Source organism: Lissotriton helveticus, chromosome 6 (genome assembly GCF_964261635.1).
Source record: "Lissotriton helveticus chromosome 6, aLisHel1.1, whole genome shotgun sequence".
Lineage (NCBI taxonomy): Eukaryota > Metazoa > Chordata > Amphibia > Caudata > Salamandridae > Lissotriton > Lissotriton helveticus.
The window spans coordinates 1,917,895,940-1,917,919,396 of NC_136067.1; the positions used below are offsets into that span (position 1 = coordinate 1,917,895,940).

The following is a 23,457-nucleotide window of genomic DNA, read 5'->3' on the forward strand; positions in this document are numbered from 1 at the left end:
TTTGTTCTCCACCTGTTTGAAGTCCCACCTGCATGAAGTAATTGTGTCATGTTTGTTCTCCACCTCTTTAAAGACCCACCAGCGTAGTGTAAATTCCCAGATCACCTCCGTCCCGCAGGTCAAAAGCATGAACTCACACAGCATATCAACATGAATGTTCTATATATATTTTCATTAGGTAAATGATGGAGGACTAGATATGCTAGTGACTGAATTGTATATAGGCTCAGTTACTCTTCTCAGTTTTTCCCTTTGTTGTTAGGCATCTACTAGCTGACATGCATTTTCTTTTAAGACCTTGATGGAGCTAAGTTCTTGCTATCGGCTAGAATACATTTGTGGTGGTTACGTTTAGTCTTTGTTCCACTGTCTACCCCCATTCAGGTAAAAGGCCATTATCCCACATGCAAGTGCTGCATCTAAGCTATCACCAAAGATACACAGAATATTCCAACTTACACTTGCGTTTTAAGAGTGCTAAGTGTACAACATGGGCTGTAGTGTGTCACAGTGGTTGGGAGTGTTTATTCCAGGGAGGGTTGGCCTAGAAAGTTTGGGAACACCCACACTTGCAGGTTGTTGGTATTCTGAAAAGCTGAAAATGTCTTCCTGCCAAGGGCAGAAATAAACCACTGGTTTTTGCTATGGGAATGTGCACGGAATAGTCCCAAAATTGATCAGGTTTAGGGGAAGGCGTATTGCAGAAATGCAATAGGTTATCCTTGTGCTCAATTTTACTTGCTGTCTAGTTGGGCATATGAAAAGATGTCCCCAAGTATTCCTGGAAACTTGGCTCTGTCCTGTTAAACGATTGTGAAGTCTTTAAATTCCTAAATCCATACTCATACAAGATAGTAATGCTGCTAATCCATATTTATCAAAATTATTTGAAGCAAACCGTTAGAGGTTTCTTGCACTGATATATTCTTCAGCACCCTTCCGATAAACAGGACGACTTTACCCTGCTTAAAAATGATACCAGTTACTTACCTATGTTTCTAGACGCTCCAAGTAACACTGAGGATTTCTCTTTGAAGGAGCCTATTACAACGGTGATCAATGACTTTGTTCCCTATTGCTGCTTTATCACCAAGCCTTCATCACAAAGCTACATTTATTGCATACATTTACAGAGGAATGATTCATTCCTCAGGCACAATAATATACTCAGTTTAAAATCTTTATTATCTACATCTTTTTTCTATACTTTATTCGTTCATGGATTTTTTTTTATTTTTATTGATAACAGGTTACACACCTCAGACATTTTACTTACAATAGCAATCAAGTGAGCACCTCTTGTTAACTTTAACAATAGATACAGTGCCTGATTACATCTCCCAATTAATACATACAGCAGGGCGACTTGTTGGACTACAATGGGTCATCCCCATGTCTCTGCCTCAGGGGTTCACATAGGTCTCCCCTATAGTTATTCCACTTCTAAATGTGCGTCAATTTACTCGGGCACTCTCTAGACTCGTACACCGTTCTCTCTGTCAACATGCACCAGTCCAGGTCGTTCTCCCACTCCGTGATGGATGGTGGATCCTGCACCCTCCACAGTCTTGCTATGTTTCGCCTTGCAATTGTCATACCAAGAGTCACTCATAGTTTACCTTTGGTGCTTTGATCGGTGGGTCCCCATATATTCAGAAGGCACAATTTAATATTATAGTCAACCTCACAACCCATCACTTCTGCCATACGTGCCGTAATCTCGGACCAATAGCCCTGTATTTATGTACATTCCCAGAGTGTATGAATAAAGGTCCCCTCTTGTCAACATTTACTCGTGCATCCTGGCTCCATTCTGTAGCCCATTTTCACTATTGCAGAGCCCGCTAAATAGATTCTGTGAAGTACTTTCAATTGTATCAGTCTCAACCTAGATGAGATAGCTACCTCTTTGGGGGACTGAGTGCCTCAAGCTATTCGTCGTCCTCCAGCCCCGCTACATCATATTCCCACTTGAATCAAAGCCCTAGGAGGGGATCAGACATATTATTAATTAGTTTCTTATAAGTTATAGTAATGGCTTTCTCTGGCATATACACATCTAAGATTCTATCTTCGAGTGGGGAGGATTCGGGTGGTGTCCCTCCCCCAACTATTGTCGTCCGCAGTGCATGTTTAATCTTCATATACCTGAAATATTCGGTGCTGGCCAGGTCATACTCCCTCTGCAATTGGGAAAAGGTGACCACTTCTCCCGCCTTCCAAAGATCTACAACCCTAGAGATGCTGATCATATCCCAACGATCAAATCCTTTGATTTTCCTGAGAGTGCCAAAAACCTCAGCGTCCCAAAGAGGAGTGTCGCAGGTTATCTTCCCCTCCCAAGCCAAGCTTTTCGATGCCACCCGCCATATATGTATTGCATGTAGTGTAGGGCCAGTAAGTTTCAATTTAGTGGGTTTGGTATATAACACCCTCGTGAAATCCCCTCCTGAGAGCAGCCATCCGTCCATTAGATATCCGGGATCTCCCGGGGGCCTATAGATGCACTAGTTAATTGCTGCTAGTTGAGGCACCCAGTAATATCTCTTCATGTCGGGGAGTGCATTCCCTCCATTGTACCACCCATGAGTGAGTTTTGAAATGGATATCTTGGGTGGCCTATCTTCCCACAGAAGTTTCCTTTGGGAGCTCTCTATGGATCTGAAATAATCTGCTCCGACATGACAAGGCGAGTTTTGTAGTACATATAAGAAACTCGGCAAGGTGATCATCTTAAACAATGCTGCATGCCCCAGCAGGGACAACGGAAGCGTTTCCCAGTGTTTAACATCCGATCTTAGTCATTGTAGAGGGGGCAGGAGATTTTGCTCATAGAAGAGGGTGAGATCTTTCGACACTTGAATCCCCAGTTGCTTAAAACTTGTTTTTTCTTCAGTGATATTGATACCCTGTGGCAGTGTAGGTGTTTTGCCACACAAAACATAAATCACTGATTTGGACCAATTTATGCTCTAGCGAGAGCACTTCCCAAATGTTATAAAAATGTGCATTTCTCGATTCAGGGAGGCACTGGGTGATGCCAGATATAGCAGTATATCGATATGCGGTCCTTCCATTCCTCCGCCCACCTTAGCCCTCTGATAATCAAATCCTTCCATATCCACATTGCTATGGGCGTCAAAATAAGGGCAAAAATCAGCGGAGAAAGGGGGCACCCCAGCCTAGTTCCTCTCCCGAGGGTAAACAATGGGGATCTGCGATTATTTACCACCACCTGAGCCATTGGGTTTTTGTACAGTAGATGTATCCAGCTCAAACAACTTGGGCCAAATCCCAATTTCTTTAGGACTGAAAACATATATGGGCATTCAATCATGTCGAACGCCATGGCGCCTTCCAAGGTTACCACCACCGCGTCTTCTCGTATTGTATCGACTCGAGCCAGCACTACATAGAGCTGTCGCAAATTAAGAGCAGTGTTTCTCACAGGCATAAAGCCAGACTGGTCCGGATGTACCAGTTTGGTAATGACTGGTAGCAATCGGGTGACCAGTATTTTAGCTAGGATTTTTGCTTCCAAATTGAGCAATGATATCGGTCTGTATGAGGAGCTTTTGTTTTTTGGTTTACCACTTTTGTGAATGACCACAATGTTTGCTAATCTCTGATCTAGCAGAAGAACTCCCACCACTCTGCTCTCCTGAAACATAGCTGTAAGGTAGGGTGCAAGTCTGCTGGGAGCGAGTTTATTTATTTTTATTTATTTATTTATTCAAAGTTTTATATAGCGCGAACAAGATCCTTGCAGATATCGGAGCGCTTTACAGAAAGAAGGGGTAGGGACAACAGGAGGGTGATTAAGCAAACTATTGGGTACAATGTAGTAGTCGATAGTAGGTAGTACCGTAATAGGATAGCAATCAAGTACAGATATAATAACAATAAACAATCAGTTAACCAATAGTACAAGACCGGTGCAACGTCTTTGAACCAGCAATAATAGAGTTCAGGTGAACTTGGCCATATGGATGGCTTTTACCTCTTTCTTAAAGGTTACATAGACATGGGTAGGTGCAGCAAAAGGGTGGTTAAACAAACTATTGGGTACAATATATTGGGTACAATATAGTAGTCGGTAGTAAGTGAGTAGCATAATAGGATAGCAAACATGTACAAATATAATACCAATAAACAGTCAGGTAGCCAATAATACAAAAGCGGTGGAAAGTCTTTGATCCAGCCACAGTCGAGTTCAGGTGAACTTCGCCATAAGGATGGCTTTTACCTCTTTCTTAAAGCATGCAGTGGAGGAGATAAGCCTGGTTTCAGGAGGGAGTGCATTCCAGATCCTGGGTGCCATTCCTGAGAAGGAGCGTTTGTATGTTTTTTCCTTCTGGAATCTACGAGGTTTCAGGAGGAGATTTTTTGTACTTCTATTGGATCTCGAGCCTCCTGATATAGTCAGCTTTTGAGTGAGGTAGTTGGGTGACTTGTGGTGTACGGCCGAGTGTGTCATAACGGCAATTTTCAGCTGTATTCTGGCTTCAAAAGGCAGCCAGTTCAGGGATTTTAAGTCAGGGGATATATGCGAATGTTTTCTTGAACCAGTGATGAGTCTCGCGGCAGCGTTCAAGGAGGCTCGTAGGGGTGCGGTTGTTGAAAGGGGGAGTCCGCTGAGGGCCACAATTCCACAGTCTATGCAAGGGATGACTAGGGCTTGTACAGCAGTTTGGAAGTCCTTAGCTGGGAAGAAGGGTTTAAGTTTCCCTTAAAGTGTTGATTTGGAAATTAGCTCCTTTAGTTGCTTTGCTAATGTGCTGCTGCATGTTGAGCTTGGCGTCAAGTGTGATGCCCAAGGATTTCGCAGATTCCACTATGGTGGGTTGGACATTGAGCGCAGTTAGGTTAATGAGCCAGGTTTGGGTGATGGCAATTTTCGCAAGAGGTGAGATCAGAATGAACTCAGTTTTCAGATTAAATTAAAACTGGATTTTTGTGTATCTTTTGCGGCATATTAAAATATTTCATATGTTTCTGTACTTGTGTGTATTGTTTTGAGGTTTCAATTTTAGAAATTGCTCTGGTGTGGTACCTGGTGTCAAATAGTCATTTAATGGGGGGTCGCCAGAATTCAAAAGGTTAAGAATTGCTGTTTTATGGAGAAAACACAAATACTGACATTAACACTGGCATGTTTGTGGCACAAGAAAAGGGGTAAACAATTCAGGCCCACTGCCTTGCTCGAGTGCAAGTCTTGTATTGCCTTTTCTATCTCTGTAGCGATCAGCTCCTGTTCTAATTCATTTCAGTCATCATCTGAGAGTACGGGTAGGGAAATGGCTTTCAGGATTACGTCTGCCTCTTCTACCGTATAAGTCGATTGGGGACTCTAAATTTGGGCATAGTAACTTCCAAATATGTATGTTCAGTATACAGGGTGTTAGATTCATCGTAGAGTTCCACTACTACTCTACTGGCTTGCTCTCTGCGGTCCAGCCACGCTAATAATTTTCCGGCCTTATCCCCCACCTCGTAAATTCTACAAAGAGTTGCCCTGTGTTGAGCTTTGGCAGCATCTGTGGCTTGGGCCACATATTATTTTGTTTTTAATTTCAAGGAGTGTCTGACTTCTTCTGTACTAGCTTCTCTTAACTGACTTTCCAGTAACATTATCTGTGCTTCAACACTTGCCATTACTGCCTGCTTTTCTTTCTTAGTGCCTGCAATCAGTGAGATGGCATGGCCCCTGACCACTGTTTTATAGGCCTCCCAGAGCGTCTGAGCGGATTCTACCGATTTTTCGTTTTCACTGAAATAAAGATGAGTTTCTTTCACTAGTTTTTCTCTTATGGAGGGATCCTTAATATACCATGAATTTATTGGGGTTACCCTTTCAACCTGTGGCTCCCCCACCTCTATCGGGCCCCAGATAGGCAAATGGTCTGATATTCCCCTTATTCGTTAATGGAATTAGTTATGTGACTTTAGATCATTATTTTACTACTTTATTCTTCACATTTGCTCCAAGAACTAGCTTGCTGTTGCTTCCACCTAGTACATTTCATCACACCATATTCTAAATTGTGTTATTGTGTTAAAGCCAGGAGGAGATACAAGAATACTGCATATTCCTTCCACTACAGGTGGGCGGTCCATAGAATGTATGCTAAAAAGCTGAGCCTGGGTCCAGCTTTGCCAAAACCACGAGCCTAGTCCACAAATACGTCATGTCATTCAGGAAAACAATAGTTTGTAAATCACTGAAATTAGATACGTTGTTCTTTGTGTGCGGTTGTCCCGCCCAAGCACTCTTGAAATTGAAGCTCCTACGCCCCACCGTTCAACCACTCATGATTATGGACATTCAGCAGCACCACACCAAGAATGCCCACCCAGCTGTGCAACAACTGCAGTGGTGGTTAACAAACCAAGGTTGGGTCAGAGGCAGATCCCTCTCCCTTCCCCAACCATAACGCCCGGTGGTGACCGATGCATCACTCCTGGGATGGGGCGGCCACTTGGGAGAGGCGCAGATCAGAGGAGTCTGGTCTTCGGCTGAGTCAAGGCTTCATATCAACCTGGTGGAGCTCTGTGCGATTCGCTTGGCACTGAAGGCATTCCTTTCCTTCCTCAAGGGGAGGGCAGTGCAGGTGTTCACAGACAGCACCACCGCCATGTGGTACTGTAACAAAAAGGGCAGGGTGGGATAGTGGACCCTTTGTCAAAAGGCCCTTCATCTTTGGATATGGCTGGAACATCAGGGCATGACCCTGGTGGTTCAGCACCTGGCAGGTTCTCTGAACGCTAGGGCGGATGAACTCAGCTGTCGGGGCCTGGTGGATCACGAATAGCGTCTACACTCATAGGTGGTGCAAGGTCTCTTTCAGCAGTGAGGAGAGCCTTAGTTAGATCTATTTGCCACCGAAGAGAGCGCACAATGTCATCAGTTTTGCGCATTGGAGTTTCCAAGGAGGCAGTCGCTCTGTGCAGCTTTTGGTCGCGAGTGGAGTTGCGGCCTCCTGTACGCCTTTCCGCCTATACCACTTCTGCCCGAGTGCTAAATAAGATCAAGCACGACAGGGCCCTAGTCATTCTTGTGGCTTCGGACTGGGCACCAAGAGTTTGGTACCCCGAGCTCCTGAGCATGGTCATCGATCCTCCGATCAGACTGCCCCCTCGGGAGGGTCGTCTGTCGCAGCAGCAGGGGACGGTCCTCTGCTCAAACCTGTCTAGGTTCCACCGCCTTGCATGGAGATCGGGCGGCGACAGTTGACAGCTGTTGACCTTCCTCCTGAAGTCTGTAATGTCATTTTGGCAGCCAGACGTCCCTCCACTAAGACGGCATACTCCTGTCGATAGAACAAGTTTGTGGCATGGTGCACAGCAAAGGTCGTGGATCCCCTTTCTGCGGTTCTTTTGTTTCTTCTCTCTATGGCCCAGCAGGGCTCTGCTCTTGGCACTCTTAAAGGCTACCTGGCTGCCATTTCTGCTTTTCTTCGGCTACCAGATCAACCTTCTTTGTTCAAGTCCCCTATTGTAAGTAGTTTCTTTAAGGGCATTATTCATCTCATTCTTCCATCTACTTTCATAATGCCTCAGTGGGACTTGATCCTTGTTTTGACTTACCAAATGTGTCCTCCCTTCAAGCCTCTTCACAACTGTCTGCTCAGGCTTCTCACTCTTAAGACCGCCTTTCTTGTTGCCATCACTTCTGCTCGCAGAGTGAGTGAGCTTCAGGTTTTCTTCTAAGCCCCCTTTCTTCTCGGTCCATCCGGACAAAGATGTGCTTCGAAGGAGGCCTTAATTCCTGCCTAAAGTTGTCACTCCTTTTCACATCGGACAGACTATTACTCTGTCCACCTTTTTCCCGCCTCCGCATCCTTTCAAGGAGAAGAAGATACTCCACTGTCTGGACCAGAAACATGTGCTATCTTTCTACCTTGACCGCACAAAAGATCTCCGGGTGGATAGACAACTCTTCGTTGGCTATATGAGTGCCAAGAAAGGTTGGGCTGTGCAAAAGCATATCATCTCTTGACGGGTTGTCCTTTGTATCAAGATTTGTTACGTTTTAGCTCAAAAAGGATCCTCCAGTGGGGTTGCGAGCTCATTCCACTACAGCAACGGCAGCAACTACTGCTTTGTTGCGTGGAGTTCCACTCATCAACATCTGCCAGGCGGCCACATGGGCTTCTATGCACACGTTCACCAGACATTATTGCCTGGATAGTCTAGTCCAGAGGAACAGCTACTTTGCCTGTTCTGTACTACAGGACTTTCTGTTGTGAGCTTGGTTCGCAGTCCCTCCTCCGGGTTTGGTATTGCTGGGGTATCTATTCTAATGTAAGGAATCTATAACTAATAGTCTCTTTCAGATGAAAAAGTTACTTGCCTTCGTTATCTGTAAAAAACATATGTTAGTTATAGATTCCTTACCACCCCACACATCCTCCCTGGTCTGCGAACTGACTTCTATGGATAGGGACTCCCTTGCAGCACCCTAGTATGGCCCACCAGTGGTCAGTGTCTTTCATGGCTCTGTGCTTCTGGCGTGGAAAGTCTTGTCAGAACTGACGTCAGCACGCAGGGTCAGCGTCTAAGTAGGCACCACAACGTCATCCTGGCGACCACAATGCCGACGATGGGCGTGGAGTCAACCGACGCCACCTACCGACGCTCAGGGGTATTGCTGAAGAAAAAATTCTCCAGATCCAGTCTTGACGCCTGGGGGTAATTCTAAGGTAAGGAATCTATAACTAATATATGTCTCTTACAGTTACATTGTTACCAAAGGTAAGTAACTTGTTCTTCAGTGCTTTTGCGTGTGTGTCTTTTCATGTGTGTCTGGGCGGGAGAGTACTGGAATAAATTGGACTCCTTATGTGCATGTACTGCACAAGGGAAAGGTCTCCTTTGTGCTTTTTTGCCAATGTTCATCTCAGACAATGTTGGGTCCCTGCTCCCCAAAACACAATCCTTGTGGGTGGGAGAAGTAGTCAGCCTGGTCCTTTTGTTCATCACAACTTCCTTTGAGAGAGTGAAACCTCACTTTCCCAGTTTCCCTTCATGACTACCACCACCCCCCTATGAAGTGAGAGATAAGAAGGGGGCAATGCCCCTCCACTTGAGCCAGGCCAACCCACCCTCAGAGTAGTCACCAGGAAAAGCAGTCTGACAAACTGGACAGCAGCAGCGGGAGAATGATCCTCTGGTATTGGACGCTCCTTAGAACATTTTATAAAAGCAAATTCCCTTAATGGCTGACGACATCCCACCCCACATCTCACAGGGTATAAGAAACTGCCTTCTAAGCCGAAACTTGGTTCAACTTTATAGGGCCTGTACCCGTGAAGGCCTTGCACCTACCTAGGAGAGACACAGACACGCGCTAGGACTGAAATCTATACTGGTTGCCATTCTCACTCCAGTCTTAAAAGCTTGACAAACCATCTCCAGAACTGTAGAGAGAGCCTATTATTACCTTGCTGACAGAGAGCCCCCCCCCATGCCTACCAAAAGGCGTGATCTGTACCACGAGTAGAAAGCCAAGGCCCAGTTTACTGGAAGGACATGCCTGGGGTTTATCTTAACAGAGACTGCCCAGGAGCAACAAGATCGACTGAGCTCAGCTGCTGAGGACTAACAAAATGCTCCATTATCTTTACCAATTGAAAAGGGTGAGCCTACATTGTTTCCTCCCATTCTTATGGAGTGCCCTTATCTATTTCCTGTGCTGCTCTTGAAGTTGTGTTGAAATCTGAATTTTCATCCCTCCATTAGACTTCATCCCATTAGCTTGAGGGGTCGCCCGGTTTATCAAAGCTTTTAAATCAGCTTCTTAGCAGCTGCAGTTCCAAAATTGACGTAGGTCAAATATGTTCTAGCCAGTGGGCCACTGGTCGCTGCAGGACCACTTTGGGGCACCATCACAACCTGAACATCTCAACTGAACTTGTGGCATCCAAGATACAGGCCCCTGTACGCCCGCTACCTTCTGAAGTGCCAAATAGTGGGTACGGATCACTAGCCAGTGCTGTCCCCAACATAGAGTCATAGGGCCAAAGTAACCTGAACCTTAAAAAAGACGAATTTACCAAGCATAGTATTGATATATATTTTGGTGGTGGGTTTTGTACTGGTGATGAGTATCAACATTGCACAGAATCACTACCATAGACTCGGAGCAGCAGAATTATCAGCTACAAAGGTTCTACTTTAGCTTTGTCTCGCTGTTGAGCAGAAACACTTCGAAGAAGTCCTATATCAACACAACTACCTCCTAAACCCTTCCCCATCCTCCTCCCATCCCAGTAGAATAGCATTGGCCACAGGTCTCAGTATGTTTGTATTTCCAGTGCTTAGCGTGCAGGAGCAACAAACATGCTTCAGGTTAGTTATCTACGTCAGAAAGTGCTAGGTACCTTCTGCTTTCTTTGCTGGCCATAGTTTTGAGCGTTCAATGTAATTAACTGCTATCTAAAAGTAAAACCATTTCTGTATAGTCACATGATTAACTTTTATGTATGTATGCCTCGACTACTCCACTCCCCTGAGTCAACTGCTAAAATAGGCACTTGAGGGGAACCGGTGGTAAACAACCTTTTAACTGCAGAGTAAGGTCTGGTAACTTCTGACTGTCCGGCACCAAAAAATCTCCAAACAGACCTCCATCGCCTTACCTGTAGAGCCAGAAGAGACCGCCAAACTTGAGTATGGGCGTGTTTGTTTGTCTAATCTGAAAGAGACACGTTAGTGATAGATTCCTTACCTTAGAATATACCCAGGCGTCAGACTGGATCCGGAAAATTTCGCGTAGCAATACCCGTGCGTGCCGTCAGGCGTCGTCCGTGTCCGCCGTCGGCGTCGTTAGCGCCGGAATGACGTCGTCGGAGTACTTAGACGCCGCCCATGCGCGCTGACGTCAGTTCTTCTTTTTTCCACACCAGCTAGCGCAGATCCAGGGAAGCTCTACCCCTTAGTCATTTTTTTACTAAACTTTTTTGATCTTTTGATCATTTCTCTACTCGAGTCTTCGACTCCGACGGTGCCGGTAGGGATGCCCGGGTTTAAACCCTGTTCGAAGTGCGACCGACTGATGTCGGTTACCGACCCCCATTGCCGGTGCCTCAAGTGTTTAGGCCTCGACCACGACGACCGCACCTGCTCCGACTGCCGGGCCCTGACGTCTAAAGCTAGGCGGGAGCGGTCCCGCAAGCGACTTGAGCTTCGGCAGTCGGCCCCTTGCCACTCCAGGTCCCGGTCCCACAGGAGGTCGAGGGACCGGTCGCGGGGTCGGAGTCCTCGCAGCTCCGGGAGTAGACATCGGTCGTCAGGATCCAAGTCCTCAGGTAAGACATCATCCGACCCTCCCCGATGCTCGCGCGATGCCGGCCGCGGCCGGGGGTTCGGGTGACACCACCCACGCGGCTCCGACGTCGCCGCCTGCCCCACACCTTCGGGTCCCTGGGCATGATGCGACGCCAGAGGAAGTCGAGCAGTACATCATGGCCATGAGGTCCCTCCCTCCTCAGCCGGGTTCCGTGGCGCCTCCGGGCCCAACGGCCCCGGCTGGAGGCCCTAGCGGGTCAGGTGCTTCGGCCCCGACGCCGTCGGGTGCTTCGGCCCCGGCGCCGCCGGCGACTCCGGTCCCGGCGCCGCAGGCCCTCACTGGATCCGCTTCCGGATCCGGGTCGTTGCCGGTCGACCTCACAACCTCACCGGCCCTGCAGGTGTCGCCCCCGGCGCCCACTATGGACGCCGTCCCCGATCCTACCCTCGGTCCGGTTCCGGCGCCGCTGGGCGCCGCTCGCAACAGCCTTTGGAGATTTCTATTTCCAGGAACTGGCCCCGTCTGTTGACCCTGATCTGCAGGAGATGGGTGATGAGGGTGATTGGGAGGGGTCTGTGGACCCTCTGGCACAAGAATGCCAGTCTCAACAGGACTGGACATATGAGCTTGGGGAGGCCAGTGGACTTGACACTTCGCCAGACACTGGATTTGTCTCCCCTCCCACCGTGGCTACGGAGGAGGGGGCTGCTTACAGTGTAGTGTTGACGCGGGCAGCCAAGGCCTTACACATTGAGCTCCCCGTCGCGGCCGTGAGGACTAACCTCCTCACTGAGGTCCTTAAACAGCAGCCACTGCTGCCGTTTAATGAGGCCTTGTGTGACGTTCTTGAGGGCACTTGGTCCAAACCCGCCACAGGTCCGCCTGTGGATAGGAACATGGCCAGACGCTACCGCCCGGCCCTGGGCAACCCTTGCTTTTTGTCCACCCATCCCACCCCCGAGAGCCTGGTCATCCAGGCCTCCACTTCCCAGACCGCATTCCCGGCGGCTCCGCCCGATAGGGAATCCAAGAGGTATGAACAATTCGGGAAGAAAGTGTTCTCGTCCCTTAGTTTGGGACTGCGGTCTGTCAATATCGCATGCCTCTTGGGCCGCTACACCCACACCCTGTGGGACACTGTTGCGTATGTGCTGCCACAATGTCCGGAGGAGGTCCGGGCAAAACTCGCCCAAGCCCTTGCGGAGGGTCGAGATGCAGCGCGATATTCCATCCGGGGTGGACTGGATACCACGGACTCACTGGGCAGGGCGATGGCAACGACAGTGGCGGTTCGACGCCACGCCTGGTTGAGGTCCGCCAACTTTTCAGCCGATGTCCAGGCCACTCTTCTGGACATGCCGGTCGATGGCCTCTTTGGCGACAAGGCAGACCATGCGCTTGAGCGTTTTAAGGACTCCAGGGCTACGGCCAAGTCCTTGGGCCTCTCGGCCCCACGCCAGCAATCGGGTGCCTTTCGCTCCTTTCGTGGCCACGGAAGGGGCGCCCCCACACGTGCTGCCAGCCACGCACCGCAGAATGTTCAACAGCGCGGTGGCGGCCGTGGAAACCGCCGTGGCGGCGGTCGGGGACAACGGCGAGGCCAGTCCACACCTTCCCCCGCAGTACCTGCCTCAAAACCTTCCTAGTCCGTGCTTTCAGGCCCATGTGACGCCAGTGGGGGCAGGGTTCGCCATCACCTCTTCCACTGGCGCACTGTCACGTTGGACAGGTGGGTGCTGCAAATCGTCTGAAGGGGCTACTCCCTCCCCTTCGAGGTGACCCCTCCAGCCATGCCACCGCAATTCCACCGCGTGTCGGGGGATCACTTGCAACTTCTGCAAGAGGAAGTCACGGCCCTCTTGGCCAAGGGGGCCATCGAGCGCGTTCCTGGGCCAGAAGTAGGGTGTGGTTGTTACTCCTACTACTTTCTGGTACCCAAGAAGGGCAAAGGGGACCTACGCCCTATCTTGGACCTACGGAACGTCAACGGCTTCCTCCGGAAGGAGAAGTTCAAGATGCTGACTTTGGCTCAGGTCTTAGCTGCCCTGGACCCTGGAGACTGGATGGTAGCGTTGGACTTGCAGGACGCTTATTTTCACATCCCCGTCCTGCCGGCCCACCGGCGTTACCTGCGGTTCACGGTAGGCCACGAGCACTTTCCGTTTACCGTGCTCCCCTTCGGCCTTACCAGCGCCCCACGGGTGTTCACGAAAGTGATGGCGGTGGTCGCAGCTTATCTGCACAGGTTAGGGGTGTCAGTCTTCCCCTACCTCGACGACTGGTTGTTGAAGGCGGGCTCACCCCAGACAGTCGTCAGCCACCTCCAGACTACGGCCGACCTCCTGCACTTGCTGGAGTTCTCCATCAACGTGCCAAAGTCACACCTGTGTCCCTCTCAGAAGCTCCTCTTCATCGGGGCGGTTCTAGACTCGGCGCAGTTTCGGGTTTATCCTCCCGAACAGCGGGTTCGGGATATTCAGGCTCTGATTCCGATCTTTCAGCCTTTATCCCGAGTCTCGGTCAGGTTGACGCTGCGGCTTCTGGGGCTGATGGCCTCCTGCATCCTTCTAGTGCATCACGCCCGGTGGCGGATGCGGGCTCTGCAGTGGGACCTGAAGTTTCAGTGGGCCCAGCATCAGGGCAACTTGTCCGATCAGGTCTTGATCTCGGAGGGCACTGCAAGACAGTTGCAGTGGTGGCTCACGGACCGCGATTAAGTCAGTGGCAGATCCCTCTCCCTACCCCACCCGGAGCACGTGGTTGTGACGGACGCATCCCTCCTGGGCTGGGGGGGCCACATGGGAGAGGCGGAGATCAGAGGCCTCTGGTCTCCGGCGGAGTCCCGGCTCCACATCAACCTTCTGGAGCTGCGGGCGATCCGACTTGCACTGAAGGCATTCCTCCCCTCTGTCCGGGGGAGTGTAGTGCAGGTGTTCACGGACAACACCACCGACATGTGGTACTGCAACAAACAGGGCGGGGTGGGGTCATGGACCCTATGCCAGGAGGCTCTGCACCTCTGGCAGTGGCTGGAACATCAGGGCGTGACCCTGGTGGTTCAACACCTGGCAGGTTCTCTGAATGCCAGGGTGGACGAACTCAGCCGTCGGTGCATGATGGATCACGAATGGCGTCTGAACTCGGACGTGGCGCAAGGTCTCTTTCAGCAGTGGGAAGAGCCTTGGTTAGATCTGTTCGCCACAGAAGAGAACGTGCAATGTCATCAGTTCTGCGCGTTGGAGTTTCCAAGGCGGCACTCGCTCGGAGACGCTTTTCGGCGCGAATGGAGTTGCGATCTATTGTACGCCTTTCCGCCTATACCAGTTCTGCCCAGAGTGCTGAAGAAGATCAGGCGCGACCGGCCCCAGGTTATCCTTGTGGCTCCGGACTGGGCACGAAGATACTGGTATCCCGAGCTACTCAGCATGTCAGTCGATCCCCCGATTCGTCTGCCTCTTCGGGAGGACCTTCTGTCGCAGCAGCAGGGGACGGTCCTCCACCCGAACCTGTCCAGTCTCCATCTACAAGCTTGGAGATTGAGCGGCGACAGTTGAGGCCATTTGACTTGCCTCCCGAAGTCTGTAATGTCAATCTGGCAGCCAGGCGTCCCTCCACAAAGTCGGTATACGCCTGCAGGTGGAACAGATTTGTGGCATGGTGCACAGCAAAGGCTGCGGATCCACTCTCTGCACCCCTTTCTGAGGTTCTCCTCTACCTTCTTTCTCTTGCCCAGCAGGGCTCTGCTCTGGGCACTATCAAGGGGTACCTTTCTGCCCTTTCCGCCTTCTTAAGGCTACCTGATCAGCCTTCCTTGTTCAAGTCCCCAATTGTAAATAGGTTTTTGAAGGGCATCACACACGTTTCCTCCTTTTCCTTTCGTGATGCCCCAGTGGGACTTGAATCTTGTACTTACTTACCTGATGTGTGCTCCCTTTGAGCCGCTCCATAACTGTCCTCTCCGTCTTCTTACTTTGAAGACTGCTTTCCTGGTTGCCATCACCTCTGCCAGGAGAGTGAGTGAGCTCCAGGCTCTTTCTTCTACACCTCCTTTCCTCTCTGTCCATCCGGACAAGGTTGTGTTGCGGACGAGACCCTCTTTCCTGCCCAAGGTTGTCACGGCCTTCCACATCGGGCAGTCCATTACCTTGCCCACCTTCTTTCCGCCTCCGCATCCCTCGAAAGAGGAAGAGAGGCTCCACCGTCTGGACCCAAAACGTGCGCTCTCTTAATATCTGGATCGCACACACAAGTTCCGGGTGGATGACCAACTCTTTGTTGGTTACTTTGGCGCTAAGAAGGGAAAGGCGGTGCACAAGCGGACCATCTCGCGGTGGATCATCTTGTGTATCCAGGCGTGTTACTCCTTGGCTAAGACGGAGCCCCCTGTTGGACTAAGGGCTCATTCCACACGGGCCATGGCGACTACCACTGCCCTGGGCCGAGGAGTGCCCTTGCAGGACATTTGCCAGGCAGCTACGTGGGCCTCGCTGCACACGTTTGCAAGACACTATTGCCTGGACAGCCAAGTCCGGAGGGATGGCTTCTTTGGCCTTTCCGTCCTCCAGGACTTTCTGGTGTGATTATTGGTTCGCAGACCCACCACCGGGGTTGGTATTGCTGGGGTATCTATTATAAGGTAAGGAATCTATCACTAACGTGTCTCTTTCAGATGCCCAAGTTACTACTTCTGTAACGATATATCTGTAAGAGACATTAGTTAGTGATAGATTCCTTATCGACCCACCCATCCTCCCCGTTCTGCAAACCGATATCTAGGGTTAAGGTCATCCCCTTTCAGGGCCCTAGTTTCATGGCATCAGTGTTGGTTCTATCATGGCTCTGCGTATCTGGCGCAGAAAAGCTGTGAATCAGAACTGACGTCAGCTCGCATGGGCGGCGTCTAAGTACTCCGACGACGTCATTCCGGTGCTAACGACTCCGACGACGGACACGGAGCCGCGGACGACGCCTGCCGGCACGCAGGGGTATTGCTACGCAAAATTTTCCGGATCCAGTCTGACGCCTGGGGATATTCTAAGGTAAGGAATCTATCACTAACTAATGTCTCTTACAGATATATCGTTACACAAGTAGTAACTTGTGCGACAGTGGTCATTGCAGTTTAGGAGAACCCCTCCTTTTGGAGCTGGTAAAAAAATGCAGTTTGGAGTACACCCCCACTAACTTGCAAGGCAATGATACATGCACTCCCATCACAATTTTAGGATTAGTTGTAATACTTTTGTCCTATTTCATCTAGTGGTTGGAAAGGTACTACTACAAAACACCTTTTCTGTTATGTTGGTTGTCCAAGGACTTTCAGTGTTGAACCCTTTATCTAGATTATTTTTTGCCTGTGCAAATGACACACTTTATGGCTTTTTTGCACTGTAAAGATAGTTGTAATTATTTTTATCTTGTGAGGTTCCTGCAGCAGTTGTGGTAATATAGATGCCAGGATCTAGTCTGTCGGTGTAACTTTAGGGCAGTGATACATGCTGTAGAAATGGAGGACATCACACAAAGTGCTAACGATTACTAATGGGGGATAAGGTAACTGAAGCAGACTCTGATGTTCATGGATCTTGGCTGAATTGGGCCTCCCCCTGTGATGCAGGGGCCTGTGTTAAGCCCCTGCAACGCTTCTTCTTACCTTTATTCAGCGAGGTGAACCGACCAGGTCTGTGAAGCTCTGCCTCACCTGCTGTGTTCCATCTTTCGGAGGGACTTACTAATTGTATCACATATCTATCCCATGGCTGCCTAGGATCTGGCAAGTGATATTATCTGTATACCTTGGCAAAGGATGTACACGGAGACATTCTAGTTCAGCACAAGTTTAAAGGGCTGAATACGACAATTTTAAAAGGCTTTACTCTAGGTAGTGGCAGACACATGAGCTATTGTGATATACATGTCAGATATTCAGTGGATGTTACGAAGAAGAAATTTCAAATTTCAGCATCTCATCAACCTTTTCTGTCCTTGAAATTTGTAAGATATTTATTTTCTTTGAGCAAGGTAAGTTCCCTGTAAATAGTATCTGAAGATATCTGAAGAATTTGACTAGAACATCCCAGGTGTCCTAGATTCCAGTTTTAGCCCTCATCTTACCCGCAGCAAGTGAATAACTTGCACAGTTTGTCCAGAGATCAGTGTCTCCTCAGACACATTAAAGCCATCGGCTATACCAGATCTTCTCTGATCCCCAATAATACATACTACTTTGTGTACAACTAAACTACCTGAGTGGCATGTGCGATGGCTTAATATTCATAAGAAAATAAGAACACCGGAAATATGTTGTGTATGTTAATAAGACACAATCCGAGTTAAAATATAATGTTTGCTTTGTTTCTAAATTGAGAAATCTTCATAGTAATGGGGAAGTGCTTGCTCCTGAGTGAACATAAGATTTCTTTGCATTTCTTGCTGTATTTGTCCTATGTAGCCTATTAGAATTCAAAATGACACATGATAAACAATGCATGCGTTATCGTTGGCTTTAAAAACAGAGCTGTGTTTAACCAGTGTTGTATGTTTTCACAGATTGATTCCGTTGACAACTTTACTATGTCCAATACGCCTTCACGGGACGAGGAGGTTAAGTCACACATGCATTCAAGATCCAGGTCACCGTCCACCACAAGTGACATTGAGCCATTAGAGGTAGGGCTTTTGCTTGAAAATATGCAAATTTGTCCTGCTAAAGCCCTGTTATCTTCTCTGACTCACTGAGTCTAGATGTCTGATGGAGAGTGGATTTAACTAGGCAGATGAGGGAATACAGATGAGGAGGGACAGTATAAGCACTTCAGTTTGGAGGAGTTTTGCATTAGAATCCTAAGGCCTGTTTGATGCCCAATACCAGAGAGGCAGTCAGATGCATGTGTTGGAAGTAGGAGGAGACTGTCAATTGTTTTTGTTGGTGTAATGGTGATAGATGAAAATCTAGGAGGAAATGATATCCCCAAAGGAGGTGGCATATAGATAGAAAAGGAGTTGGTCTAGGACTGATTCTTCAGAGGGGGTCTGTGATGGTCTTTTGGCATCCAGTCCACTTAGGATGAGCAATCTGATACATAAGAAAAGAATTATTGAAGATTGGAGGAGGCCTTCGGAATAATGGTGTGATGGGAGGAGTGTAGTGTAGTGTAGTGTAATCTACAATGTCAGATGCTATAGATCGTTCAAGAAGAGGGAGGATAGCAGATTGATTTTGTGGAGCAGGGGAATACGTTAACCGGATGCAAGGATGCGATTTTAGTTGAATGGAAGGCCTGGAAGCCTGACAGGAAAAGATTAAAGAAGTACTGATAGCATAGAAAAGTAGTAAGTCTGTTGAAAACTATGAGCTCAGTTAACTTAGGGTTGAATGTTAGATGGGAAACTGGATGGCAGAGAGAAGGGTCAGCAGTATTTATAGTATTTATAAAATATTTATATTTTTTTTAGTATAGGAAGTACAACTGCAGATTTGGGGTTTTGTGGGCAGGTAGTGGTTGAATTGGGAAGTTAGGTGGAAAAACACATTGAAGCGAGAACTACGTCTTTAAAATTTTGTGGGCTGGAAAGGCAAGATAGGGTATATGAAAGGTTAGCTGATAGCAGAACCTGCATGATCTCATGTGAGACCTGCATGTCAAGTCTATGTAAGCTTCTCTGCACAAAATAGGAAATCTGATACCTAATGTAGCTGTTGTAAAAAAAGATATTCATTGTACTGTCTGACATGCTGAAACAATTCTCCACATTTTGAAAGTAAAAGTCACACCTTGGGCCCAGTGTACAAGAGGCAGGCTGCAGAAGTAGTTGCAAATTGTGCACTGACTATTTGTGCACTGTCTCTGATCTTGTCTTGCAACCAGTCGTGATATGGCATATCCCAAAATTTCCATTTGCAGGGGTTGCTGAACAACCTGCCTAGTGGATATTAATTAGGTAGACTGCTATTTGAGACTCCTTACCCACGATTCACAATTAACAGAGGGATAACGGACTTAAACAAACAGCAGACCATCATTACTGTGTTTGCATTCCTAAGAGATTATTTTTTTTTTTTTTAGCAGTCCATGTTTCTTAACGAAATCCCATTTGGGAATACATCAGGAGGAGCGGGCTGTGGTCCCTTGGACCATTTCCTAATGTCTCTCCCCCAAATGTTTCCCTTACGAGGTCACCCAGCATGATTCACAAATGTGAAGGTGTCGAAAGGGGACACTTCCCTCTTTGTGACACAGTTACCACCTACTTTGAGGTGTTGGCAATGGATCAGTGGTTTGCGACCGCAGTTGCAAACCATTGATAAATATAATTAAAACTCGCAATTATTCAGTGAAGCCCCTTTAATGTCCCTCCCAATTGTGATTTCCAATGGGTCGAAAATCCCATTTTGCAAGTCTAAAAGTCTTTTCTGACTTGCAAGATGAGTTAGTAAGTAGCAACTGTGTGTGACTGCTACCAAAGTGGCTATCTTTAGCAGAGTAAAGAGTGAAATAGGATCACTGTAGACTTCATCTGAACAACTTCCATTACCAGATCAAGAAGAAATGGACCATCTGGCCAGCTTTATTCTTTAGGTATATGGACTCTTACAGTGTATAGAAGATGAAGCTTGTTCTTGATGGGCCCATGCCATTACAATGGACCTTCATGCCCAGGCCCCTCAAAGCATGAGCCTCATCATGGCAGTTTTACTAGCCTGTGTGTTTTCATATAGCTCCAAAGACTGAAAGTGAACACTACCATGACTATAGAGATTTGTCAGATATAGACTGTTTTTATAACTACATGAAGCACTCTACTTTGCAGGCCAACTTATTTACCATGACAAAGCAACTCTGAAGTGGTTTTATAAGTGATAACCACAGACAAATGACAGAAGACTTAACAGTATCTGTTTCTACCGGAGTCTGAGCTGTGATAGTGATGTCAAGCCTTCCTGAAGGGTATAACATTTGTGTGTCATTTTTAGGTTGTGCATACCAGACAGAAGAAGCTGTCTCGTTGCAGAAGACCTAGGTCAGCTCTCCAAGAACTTGCAGTGGGGTTAAAGCCCACCCATTATTTACCATTAAGTGGCTTTATTGTCACCATCATTTGTTTTCTTCTTATTCAGTGACTTGCTTTGTCTATTTAGGTTTATTTCTTCCCTGTAATTAGCCTCCATGCGTCCACTTTTATGGGACTACTTTTTTTCCTTTTGCTTAAGTTTTCCTTGAGAGTGCATGTGTTTTTCAGCCGTCTCCTTTGTGTGCTTCTCTCCCTTAGTGGTCCATGTTGCTCTTTCTAATCCATGTCCTTCTATCCCTTTTGATTCATGTTGCTCTTGTCCGTGTGCTTCTCCCTTTGACCTTTGCTGTTCTCTACTTTGTAAGTCACCCTCGCCCACCGGGTGCTCACTCCCTCATGTATTTCTTTTCCAGCCCACACCCCCAACTCACTACTCAGACCCACTCTTCTTTATTAATTTTAGCTTTTTGGGCGGGTCAGACAGCAAATTGCTGTCAGCCCTTCCGCTTTATAAATAAAAGCACTTTTGCGGTACTTCATTTTCATATTTTTTAATTTACTGATCCATCCCAGATCAGTAAATGTAGAGAAAATATTTGAATAGGTTTTGAATTAAATAAAAATAAGAAAGGGTTACATTTATGCACGACATACTGACCTACTTGAAGAACTAGGCAGTGACTTTCCGGTGTCTACCACAGCAGTAGTTTGACAATTGCATACTAGCAAATGTAAGGTAGCTATTTTTTTAACCCTGGGTGCATGGGGACAGAATCCAGGAAAAGGCTCCCTTGCCTGGAGCTGTACACCGAGATTCATCACAAGAATAGAATTAGGGTGCTTGGCGATAGTAGAAGACTAAGCAGCTAAACTCATCGATTAAAGGGAAAGGGGGATTTACATTTTTTATTCAGTTGGGTCTTGATGGCTCAGGTGGGAAGGGAATCTCTTCACTTAAAACACTGGCAGCTGAGCTTCCACAGTCATGAGGGTACTGACTCTCTTCTTATCTCATAAAAATGCTCAGTGGTCCATTGTCTCCTTACACCAGAAGTGACTTATATGGTTACAAATCTGTGGCTGCACCCCCATTCTGCACCAGTAGTTAACAAGATGCTGGTGAATGCTTCACCTACTGAACTCTGTCCAAAAGAATCTCTGAGTCTGTGCCTCACCTCAATTCATTAAGCAAAAAGCTTAAGTATCCCTTGATGCATCTCTCATTAAATCTGTCACTGCTAAAGTTTTCCAGGCATACCTTTGCTGGGTTTTGTGAATAAGGGGAAACTATCAATCTGCCACTTTGAGGAAATAGTCCTTGTACGAGTGCAGATCTATGATTACCTTTCTGAATTGAGTACATTGTGTTGGATTCCATTTTTCCCCGGTCATTTTACCGGTGCACCGGGAACTGGTCTGCTGTGGAATATTTTCAGATTACCAGTTACCGTTTTAGCATTTCCCTGTTGAAACACTTGAAAAGTACAGGGGTCTGAATCCCTGACAAGCTGAGTTCATAAGTAGAAATGTATTTCTACCCTGTAATGTCTGTGAATTTTTAGAATCAACAAAGCAGTCCGCCTTGGAGATTCTGAAGAACTGTCTCTGAAGAACGCATGTCCATGCTTAAATGAGTACACCGGTGAAAGTAGTAAGCATTGTTGTCTCCTAAATTGCAAGGTGGAGAAATTTGTTCCATTTCCAAACTTGCAAATTAGCATCTTAAAATGTGCTAGAAGATGAGGAATTGTTTTTAGCCGCAATCTTAATATTTGTTTGGACAAAGGTGATTGTTGTTTATACTCTCAATGTATTGATACAGAAACAATTCGCTTAGCATATCTAACATATGTGTATTTTAAAGTACTTGTACTAATTCAGTCATAGTCATTGTGACCTAAAGTTAATTTCACTTTGTTTGCTGCAAAAATAGAATGTACATTGATGCACAAGAGCATACTTGAGCATACAGAAAAGTATGCTCAGTACTTCAAGGACTTCTATTTTCTATTGCTACCAAATGAGTATTTTGTAAACTTGACACGTGTAACAGTGTTGTATAAGAAGCGCACAGTGGCATTCAAATCAGCTTGTGACAAACTGAATAATAATAATTTGTTAGGACATAGGATTCCTGCCACACTTGTCACCTGCAGATCACAGGAGGTAGGAGGGCAACTGAGCCATCTTGCTCTCACCGTTAGCTTAACCTTACTCTTGGTTCATAGCTTAGAAGTCACATTGGGCAAAGAAACATCTTTGATTTTCTCTCTTTTTGAATAAATTGCTTCAAATATCCCATCACCAGAGAATGATATTCAATAACTTGCTCTTCTTGTCATTTTGCAGATCACGGATCGCCCTCCCCGATCCATTCAGACACCAACAATGAGAGTGTCGTACATCAGTTCAGGTGCCTCCACGCCAAAGGTAATTGGATTGTGAAGGAATTGTCTTACCAGCTATCCAGTTGTTCAAGTGTTTTATTTTACTAAGTTTGTATCATTTACTTTCTTCAGTGTGTTCAAACCATATCACAATCTTTTAGTATTTTACTTAATTGCTATCATTTTCTTTCGTCGAGGTTTTTACACCCAAGCACAAAATTCAAAGGAAAGCACTATCTATGCGTAAGCAGTTCTTGGTTGAGCACAGATTATGATCCAGTTCAATTTACATAAATGTGGCAATTGGAAAACGTTTGCATGCTTCAGAGTCGCATTCCTATATGAACCTAAGCACAAATAGATGATGGGGAAATACTGCCACTTAGGTAGTGCGAACTGGTAGTTTGTACAGGCAGAATTACTATTTTCAGTTTAGAGAATGCTTCAATATATATCATATTTTACTTAAAATGTGTCTGCTATCTATTGATCACTCTCTGTAAAGTTTGTTCCCTATTTGTACCTTCCGTTGTTCTTTATGATCCTATACCATTGAAACATTCTATGAAAAAGCATATCAACTCCTGAATATGCTGTTCGTGCTTTTAAAAACAAATGAAATAGTTAATGGATGATAAAATATAGTTTCTCCAGTATTGGGGTATCTTTCATGGATTCACATGCTTGAATTATTCCCTGTCGTCGAATAGGGAGTCCCACAGTATATGAAAAGCAGTAAGCAATAACTTTGACATTGAGGTTTTTGCC

The 23,457-nt window shown here is 46.9% G+C and overlaps 1 protein-coding gene across 2 annotated transcripts in view; it reads left to right on the plus strand.

Annotated features, from left to right (window-relative positions):
- Positions 1 to 23,457, plus strand: part of CDC42BPA (CDC42 binding protein kinase alpha) — a 1,077,984-nt gene that overhangs the window by 920,538 nt on the left and 133,989 nt on the right. For both annotated transcript variants that reach the window (XM_078649868.1, XM_078649869.1), the window contains 2 exons: positions 17,840 to 17,959; positions 22,652 to 22,732. In XM_078649868.1, coding sequence (XP_078505994.1) covers positions 17,840 to 17,959; positions 22,652 to 22,732 — 201 coding nt within the window. The remainder of the gene's footprint in view (positions 1 to 17,839; positions 17,960 to 22,651; positions 22,733 to 23,457) is intronic.